Here is a 10,046-nt window from a genome sequence, read left to right as displayed (position 1 = left end):
ATTCTTCCTAGCGTATTCAAAGGTTTCCTTTGGAGGCTTATGGAAGTTAAGAAGCTTAAGAGACTTGCTTCATCCTAATAAAATGATCCTAATTCTATAAAAAAATACAAATAAGTGACATGTGCAGGCCCTCATCTCGGTCTCATGCAATTTTTTGCTTAGGTGGAGCGAGGAACCTCATGCCGACAGCTCAGGGCGTTGGTGTGGCAAAAAAAAAAAAAGGAAGAAAAAGCCTGACGGGGCTGAAGAAAAAACGGATCCTTATCTCAGTAGCCTGTGTGTTACCGTGCAGCGACCAATGTGACGGACTTAAGCGCAAGTTTTTTAACTTAAAAATTTCGATTCACTATTTGTTAAGGCCCTGCCGACAATACAACAAAAAATTGCCCCGAAAGAAAGGTTCTCTTCTGCCTTTTACGCAGAAACGACGTCCACGAGTTTTAACTAATTATGATGCACAAAAAGCGGCACCAACTATTGTATTATAAGTCTACACTCTTATTTCTATTTTGTATCTGAGCTCTCAATCTCCCCATTGACTTCTGAATTCTTTGTGTGCAGTGTGAACCCTAAGTGTTTTCGTATTCTGCTTAGGGCATTCAAGGATTTGCTTTAGCCTTAACGAAGTTAACAAGCTTATGAGTCCTTTGCTGATCCAAATAGGTTTATATTAATTAAAAAAAAAAGTGCCATGTGCCGGCTCTTCCTCACGTGTGGTGTGCAGATGTTAGCAGGGCTTAGCTGAGAGCTTTGTTTGAGAAATCAGGCGGGATCACAGTAACGTAGAATTACTGCAACGTCAGGGCGACCTTTGCGAAGAGCTTGCTGTGGGTATTGATCCGGGTAAAAAATACTTTGGGAGCTTTTTGCAAAATTTTTTTAGGAAATATTTAGTATTGGCCATGCATTATAAGTAGGGGGGGCCAAAAAAAAGAGCTCTGCACGCATGCAAAACAGGCTTCGTTTTAATGATTTTTCATCCAGGAATCGAAAAGTTCATGCTTATCTTTTCAAACCGGGTCACAAGCGCCGCGATGTAAACAATGAGCTAACCAGGAAGTGCCAGCTTTCAGTACAGCCCCAAATAATTTATAGGCCGTTTCCCCCTGTGCACCAAGATTCATGTTTTATTTATTTTATTGTATTCACATTGTCAGCCCTGTGTAGGGCTTTTACCGGAGTGCGAAGAATACGAAAAGCGCAAGAACGTGTAAGTTATCAGTGCAGGTAATTTTAAAAATAGCAAGTGATGCATACAGTTATTAGCACTTGGAAATACCAAACTATTTGCTGTCAGCACACAATCAGTCAAAAGGCTATATAGCAAGCCTACAACGCTCGATACCCTCAAGGCGATGGTCATTATCCGGAAAGAAAATTAGTGTGCTGCCGATAAACTTCTTTGAGATTCCAATGAGCTAAATACCAAGTAAAATTTACATCTTAGAGTTTATATCAAATTTTCACTGTTGTGAATGCGAGTAAATAACTGAAAATCAACCTTCACAGATCTCAGCGTCCTAACTACGAACTTTGGTGAGCTCTGTACAGAGAACGCGATTTTTTTTCTCGTCTCTTTGGACAAAATATCAACTTTACACTACTGTTGCCGCACAAATTGCAGCCCGCTTAGAAATGTCTCGCTGCGCCCGCCAATTCACCAAAGGACGCTGTGCCACCTACAGGTTTCGGATGACACGAAGAAGCTGCTTGCACGAGCTTTTACATTTCGTAACAAAAACAACAGAAATACTGAGTACAATTCTAAAATATTTATAAATTGGTAGTGCTGTGAACTGAGCGAGTTACCGCTTGCGTTCACCTTTGCTCTTTGACTGGCATGGACTAATGGCTTCTCTTCACGCGCTGCTGGTCGAACCGTGGAAACGCCAGTTACGGCTTTTATGTTGGACGCTAGCACGCCTACAGGCTCTGAGCAATTACATTTTCCTCGTGTTACAATGGCGCTTTAGGACAGCCTAGTAATATTTTATTGAGAACTATTTTTAGGCTAAGTTTAGAGACCTTCCAAAAGGCTTGCAAGGTTAGAAAAGCAGATGCCTCTTTTGAGCTACCTGCTGTTTCCGTCAACAAAGGTTGCATGTGTGCAGCTTCCCTAACATTGCGTTTTCGCAACAGTTCGTGCACTGGTAAACCCACATATACGGAAAAAGAAAAAGAGAGCCCAATTACACACGAAGAAGCGCAAATCGCACACCTGCCTCATTTCGCCCCTGTTGTCTAAAGCGGGGCAAAACAAATGTAAGACAAGAAAAGTTGTCTTTTCCTCTGCGAAGTGGTAGACGGCCCATGGTATGACCATGCACCGATCGGCTAGTCGTCGGGTTCAGGGACGTCCCTATTCCATACGATATGACCGCGTTAGTGGGCGCTGCCAATTCGTGCTCTTCCTCTGACAAGGGTCGATGAGATCGGAAATCGGTGCTCCAAGGTCCTTGTATCCTGAGTTAGGCGCGTTGCCCCTACGTCGCGCTGACTTTTTTCTACTGCTTGATTGAAGCGATGCTTTATACCTATGTGGGGTGGCATTTAATATAAAGGGGTAACTTACGACCGTAAGCTGATGTGTACGTGTGGCATAATAAAAAGAAATACATTAAGACACCGCTTCAACAAATGACTGTTCTTCCAGGACAACCTGGCACACAGCGCGTGATGCTCCGAGCAGAGGCGAGAATATATTAGTGATTACACGATAAGCAAAGTCTATATACGCGAATGTGGACCCGCAAATGGAGCTATGAAAGAAAAGTACTGCTCATGTCAGCTGATGGCAACATGCAGGGTGGGCTGAACTGCCAAAACAACTTAAAATACGTCCATATTCTCGTCATCACCAGCATGCCATCGTCCTTAGGCCTTGTCCTCTGCTGGGCAAACGCCCTTCTCACGTCCCTCCATTTAATCTGGTCATGTGCCAGCTGCATTCATTTCATTGCTTCAAAAATCCTAGCGTCATTCTCCAGCCTCACTTCCTGCCGTCCCCTGCTAGGCTTACCTTCATTTTTAATTTACGGTCACCTTTACGGACTATCGGTTCTTTCCATTGAATTACATGACCTGCCAATTACAATTTCTTTTTCTTGTTTTCTAACAAGACATCCTTCTAGACCGATACGCAAGCTTCCTTTCTATTAACCTTAGGCCTACCCTTAGCCGTTCCATAGCTCCCTGATTGGTCCTCAATTTAACCTGAACTCTTTTCGTTAGCCTCCAAGTTACTGTCCCATAGGTGAGCAAGTGCTGGTGCTATACAGCTGATATATTCTTTCTTCTCGAGGGATATTGGCAACTTGCCATTTAGGATCTAATAGTACTTACTGAATGAGCTTCATCCCAATCTGATTCTTGTAGATATTTTCGTTTCGTGGTTCGGATGTGCGTTTATTACTTGCCCTAAGTAGACGCATTCAGTTAGCACTTTAAGCTACTCCCTACACATCGCAAAGTGATGTTTCTTTCAGAGGATGTAGAACATTACTTTAGTGTTTCTGTTTGTTAATGTTTATGCCTGCCGTTCTGCTTTGCCTCTCTAGATCATTAAGCATTTTATCTACAATTATTTACCTGAGCTACTTAGCAAGTCAATGCCATCCGCCAATCTCAAATTACTGAGATATTCTCAATGAACGCTTATCCCTCAGTGTTCCCGATCCAGCACTCTGAATACTTCTAGGTAAGCAGTGAATAGCCTTGGAGAGATCTTGTCTTCCTGCCTAACGTACCTACCCTATAAAATTTTTATTATAACTTTCTATAAACAACCACTATAAATATCATCTAGCATTTTCACATATGGCTTATCTACACCCTGATTTCACAATGATTGCATGACTGCAGAGGTTCAATTGAGTCAAATGCTTTCTCATAATCAATTAATGCTATGTATAAGGGTCATATTCCGAACATTTTTTATTAGCTGATTGATTAATAGATACGATGTGTAGTACAGTACCCTTTACGAAAATCTGCCTGATCTTTTATTTGGTTGAAGTGTAAGGCTGTCCTGATTCCAGTTGTGAGTACCATAGTAAATACATTATACCTAACAGACAGTAAGGTGATTGGTCTATAATGTTTCAAGTTATTGACGCCAGCTTTCGCCTAGATAAGGTTAATATTAGTGTTCTTCCAATATTTTGGTACGGTCGAGGTCATGAGGCATTACATATGAAGAATGGCTAGTTAAAAGCATAATATCCCGAGCCTTGTTCAAAAAATATGCAGTTGTCTGATTGTACCACGTTGCTTTCCCCGTTTTCACAGCTTCTAGAACTTTCTATAACTCAGACTTTGTTACTGACGGAACGTCTGATTGATCTGCATTACTGCATTTATCATTATCGTCCTGACTGCTTCAGCTGCTGTATAAAACAGTGTAGAACTCCTCGTCTACTTTATCTTATCCACGCTCATAAGGATATTGGAGTACTGGAAAAGGAGGTAGTGGCAAATTGTTACACCCGAGTGGCTGGATATCCTAACGCCTCAGCAAAGGAATTATCTTATTCATATCGATGATAACATTGGAGCACTCATGTATGAGATGATGGCAAAATACTTCTGGGTGGGTGGATATCGGAAAGCAATCTGTGCGACTTCTTGAGTTTGGACAGATCGTGGGGTTTGTCCTTCAGCAACTCCAATGTGCAGAAAAAGGTCTGGTACTCAGGTGTAAGTGCCTAAAAGAAAGCGCAAGCATATAGACGCAAAAACCAAGAACCATCTTTGATTAGCAGATCGGATCAGGATGACGTTGAGGCCAATTGACGTTTAGACTGAGAGCCTCACCAGTGGCGACACGAAAGAATAATTTCTTTCATTCAGTGTTCATTACATGTGTTTCTTCTTTTGCGGCGTGCGCGAAACAGGAACCAGTGGAAGCTTCAACTTAACAAAGAGTTAACTTTACCTTAATGTATATTTTTGTACGCAGGTACTGAAGAATCCGATGAATCGCCCTTGAGCTCCTTCTGGTACACGACTGGGCCACTTTTTCTAATCATCGGAGCATCGTGTGCAGTTTTCTGCGCAGTCAACTTCGTAATCACCCATTGTTCATCGGCGAGTCTTGCATTCGATTCAGGCTTCCTGCGCTTCTTGTACGATTCCTGGACGAAACGAGGTATAGGTACCATGGACTCCTGGCAGTTTTTCGCCGTTTTCATTCTCTACAGTTCACTGTCCATCGAATCCTTGGGTGGGAGTAAATATCAGGGCCCGCCTACGTCGACTGGATTTACGCCCGTGTACTGGCACTCAGGGTTCACTTACTATGTCTTGACGATGGAATTCGCTGGTTACTTTCTTTTGGGAAAAAACCTGCGTTGCTACAGTATTTACGAAGGCTTACCAGGGTGCACTGTGGTACTGGCAATCATGGCACTAATCGTGGCAGTGGCACTGTACGCGAAGGGAATTCTTGATCCCAGTCCAGGAGAACATAGCCGCAGGGAAAGTATCGTGTTTGATTTCTTCTGGGGCATCGAACGTTTTCCGCGGGTCGGCGACAGATTCGACGTAAAGATGTGGATCATGTCCAGATTCGGCATGATGCTGTGGCAGCTCCTAGTGTTGACGAGCTGGAAGGCGCAAGTAGATGTGTACGGCTGGAACTGGGCCATGGCAGTGACGGCCTCGTTGCAGACAGCGTACATTGCAAAATTCTTCTGGTGGGAAGATGGCTACATGAAAACAACAGGCGTCAGTGTGGACCGAGTAGGTAAGTGAGGATAAAGCAACCTTGGTAATTGATGCCTACATATAGAATACGTAGTTCAGAAAGGAATAAGAAAAGAAAAAATGTCGATGTGCCGCTAGCTGAGTCGGAAAAGGGGGTGATTCCAAGGCATTTTTTTGTATACAATAGTGTGTGAAATGTTCTCAACGTAAAGTGCGACAGAGCTACATTTATAACCTTGATATGGTGCAACGTTCATCCCACAAGGCAGCAGTAGAAACACCATTAGTTATTAACAACTAGTGTCATTTGACGCTTAACATGTCAGCAGTCACCTTTACTGAACAGTGAACAACTGCATATGAAAGGTAGTACAAAGGAGGAGGGGGAGGGAGAACATTAAAGATACAGGGAGCGATCACCTGAACGCTGATCATACGCAGGTCAATTAAAGCGATAAATTCATAGCATCGGTAGTAGTCATCTAGAACTGCAGCTCTCAGCAACGTAATATACGCTGGTGCGAAGCTTTAATTATTGGTTTGCTTACAAAATAGTTCGCATTCCTCGATGTCTATCAAAACACTTAGAGGAAGCAGTATTTGCCAGGAAGACGTGCTGTGGGCGTCCACACGCGATGGAACACTGGAACACACAGAGCAGGGGCTTGCCTGCTATATAAAGCGGGAAGTGATATTAAGTAGTCTTTCATAAAACTCATCAGTATTGTTTAATTCGAGAAGTGCGTTTCTTGATTTCCCTCGTTAATGCGCTATGATATCGCAAAGGAAGGGGGGGGGGGGGGGGGCAACAGTTCAGCGACGACTCTTGAAAGCGTCAAAATCGAATGGCTGAAGAAATTTGGAGAACTGGTAAAGTCAGACTGCCAGCATCGGTGACTAAATGTAATGCTGTTCGATTGGTTTAATTTAATCCCATCTATCTCTGTGTTAGATGTTTTCACAGTCATAAAGTTTTATTCAATATTTCTGCACTCAATTAGTGGTGTACAGCACTGGCAGTCGCACACCGAAGAGGGGCATAATGGAAGGGCATAAGGGCGACTTCGCATGCCTTACGCTAGAAACTCATAAATATTCATAGAGAAACCTGAGCTCATCTTTGTCCGATATGGCACTTTTAGAAAATTCCTAACACCTGCCCTAACAAGGTACAAAATGTTAGGTAAACAGACAAGAACGACAGTTGATGATGTCCAAAGTTGCCATAAAAGTTAATGGAGAAGTTTTGTGAAATGTCTTTTTATTAGCGATACATTCAGGTATGCGTTGACCTCATAAATGCAGCCAGTGTGCCGCGAATCCCTCTGTGACGCAACGTCGCAGTGGTGGTGCTGGGCCAAGAAAAGCTTGTAAATTGTCGCCATTCTCTGCTTTAAAAGGTGACTACAAAGAAAACCCTAACGTTTTCTTTTATCTCACATACACGAAATCCATTTGGTGCAACGATATGAGCGGTATTGTCAACAAGCACTTTCTAATTTAGATTGGTCTATGATTTCTTCATTTAAACATTACGGCCCGGAACCTGCTGATGTTTGACGTCTTGATTTAGTGCATACCTTTAGCATGGAAAAAACCTATGCTAGCCTATACGTATACTCGAGTAACGGACGCCCAGTGGCAAAGGCGGTGAAAAGTTGAAGCTTGGGCATACGGAATATCCCACTGAAAATCTGAGCGCCTACTAATCCAATCTTCTGTAGCACTCTTCCCCTAAGCTGAATGTCTTTTGCATAGGAACACGCTGTGGTGGCGCCGAATTTCGCCAGCAGATATAGTCATAAAAGGGATGCCAGCACTGTATACTTAGCCTAGTTCATTCAATAAAGAAATGGAATATTAGTATTCTGCTGACGGCAAGAATCCGCGGAGAAGATAGCGGTAACGCTAAAAAAGCCTCCTCCATGATAGCCACGGTGAGCTAAAATGCCGCAGCTCTTCAAGTGATTCCCAAGCTCTCGTGGCACATGCATGCGAAAATGCGAAGTAAAATGGCTTATACAAATATTTATTTAAACCTTAGGAGTGGCCGGCATGCTACACTGTCTGAATTGAGGTCGAGAGCTTGATGTGGAGTGTAGCGCAAGAAACAAGGAAAATTTATTTGCAATAGACGTCTCATAAGCCACATCACGAGTGACTCCCAATAGATGCCAGACAAAATTTAATGCGCTAACGTAGAGGTGACAACACTCTGGATCGCGACTCTAAGATCTGTAGCCCCCTCCCCGGCTATTAGCCCATGTACAATATTTAAATGAGCTACTCCACAATGCTACCGCGCTATTCGAACCGACCTTCAAAGCACTTCCTTCGCGAATTTGGCAGCACGCGGCAGGGGTACAGTGGATAATTGCTGCTCGATTAGCATTGACTGCGATCAGCAGTTTTCTGAATGAAATAAACTTAATATTTCCCGTACCCTTTTATACTGTGGCTCTTGACTAAAAAACGTGGGTACTCGCGTACGCCTGTTTACCTCTCTCTATGATGGCTACATGCATATATGCCTGTTTGACAACCCTTCTTTTAATGTTTCTCGTAAACGTTTTTCCATTTTACATGCGGTTGCGTGAAGTAATTAAAGAAAAGTTAGACTGTGAGCGATAAATGAAAAAAAAAGTAAAATATGGGATTTCACAGTCTTCTAACGGCCTCTGCCAGACGGGTTATACTGCAACGTGAATGTGCACGGGAAGGGCAATTAAAGTGCACGATAGAGGAGGGCGAGTAAATGAAGGGAATGGAAGCTGAAGGAGTATGTAAGGAGGAGAGCGGAGCTACGAGCAGTTCTGCAAAAATGCGTGGAGATTAGCTGCTTCCGCTCAGGTCAACAGCAGCTTTAGGACGTACCGAATGCGTTTCTTCCGGGCCATGTGAGAAAATAAGTGCCTCTAATGAGGCGTCGAGATGTCTGAGTTCTAGCGCCTATTGTGCAAGGAGGTATTTTCGTGACATAAAAGTAAACATCCAGAAAAGATGTGTTCCAGTGTTTCGGTGTGTCCGCAACGCACAGACAGTGGGCTGTGCGAATCACTTCGACGATGCCAGCTTTCTGTGGCCCATACACGTCCGATGTGTATGCGGAAAAGGATGGCCTTCACTCGCGCAAAAGAACGAGGTGGCGCTGGAAGAGTGTGCACCAGTTAGCTTTCAGATAGAATTAAAAAAACTATGTGAAGGGAGCTTGTATTTATCACATAGAGAGAACTGAATCGTGGTTTTTATTTCGTGTGTGCATGCGCAGGTTTCTTCCTGTGTTGGAGCGGCATCTGTTTCCTGGGACCTATGTACTCCCTAACGAGCTTCTACATGGTGGATCACAGCCCAAATATAAGCGTGGGTTCTGCAGCAATCATATTAGCGTTTGGATTAGTGATGATTGCGCTCACCTACTGGTGCGACTACCAAAAGCGCTTGGCCAGAGAGAAGCAAGATAATTGCGCCATATGGGGTTCTCCGCCTGTGCTGATCAAGGCGATATACCAAGATTCCTCTGGCGAAAGCCACACTGGCGTACTGCTGGCATCGGGGTTCTGGTCCATTTGCCGACATCCGCATTACGTCTTCGAAATTCTCACCGGGATTCTCTGGGCTCTGCCTTCAGGATGTGAAAGTGTTGTGCCGTACACGTACTCTATATTTCTCGTGGGGTTCTTGATATATAGGACTTACCGCTTAGAGGATATGTGCGCAAAGAAGTACGGTGAGTACTGGGAAGAATACTGCCGCCTTGTGAGGTACAAAATAATACCTTATATTTATTAGGGTTTCCGTGCTTCCTCGTAATTATTTTCTAATCCCGTTGCAAACCTCAAACGCTCTATATTTCTGAAATAAACCATTGCAAACCCACCCTTGCCGCCTGCATCGAACGGCAGACAATAGAAATGATCAGCTCATCCTTAAGGATTCTGTTAGAAACCGCAGCAGTCAAGAAAGCTTTACTCAGGGATTATCCACGATATGCATATTTGCTTGCTTCATATATAGGATAAATATATTTTATTCTTGACTACATTTTATGCTTAAGAATGCGTTTTTCTGTACCTCCTGGTGCAGCTACCAGAAATTATTCTACATTTTTCCTTTTATGTTCAGCAAAATGAAGAAGACGGCGATAATGTAAAACATTGCACTATAACTTTCTCGTCATGTTACATTTCATGATATTTGAGGTGTCAGTTTTGGTTCCTGCTGAAGCGGTAAGGCCTGTGAAATACTAGTTCCCAGATTTGTAACTCCTTACGAACCGCCACGTACAACCATATCAAGCCATGATAGTTAAGCACTGCAAATTATTAAATGGGTACCTCTGTGTC

The 10,046-nt window shown here is 43.3% G+C and overlaps 1 protein-coding gene across 1 annotated transcript; it reads left to right on the top strand.

The window, feature by feature from the left end:
- Positions 1-2,739: 2,739 nt before the first annotated feature.
- On the top strand, positions 2,740-9,583 carry LOC146207413 (uncharacterized). The gene is made up of 3 exons (XM_084576737.1): positions 2,740-2,806; positions 4,958-5,743; positions 8,972-9,583. The coding sequence occupies exons 1-3, from the start codon at positions 2,740-2,742 to the stop codon at positions 9,490-9,492; spliced, it is 1,374 nt and encodes a 457-aa protein (XP_084432863.1). The 3' UTR covers positions 9,493-9,583.
- Positions 9,584-10,046: the final 463 nt, after the last annotated feature.

This window comes from Amblyomma maculatum, chromosome 1 (genome assembly GCF_055883805.1).
Source record: "Amblyomma maculatum isolate TAMU_Amacu chromosome 1, ASM5588380v1, whole genome shotgun sequence".
NCBI classification, from domain to species: Eukaryota; Metazoa; Arthropoda; class Arachnida; order Ixodida; family Ixodidae; genus Amblyomma; species Amblyomma maculatum.
This window is presented reverse-complemented; position numbering and strand designations above follow the sequence as displayed.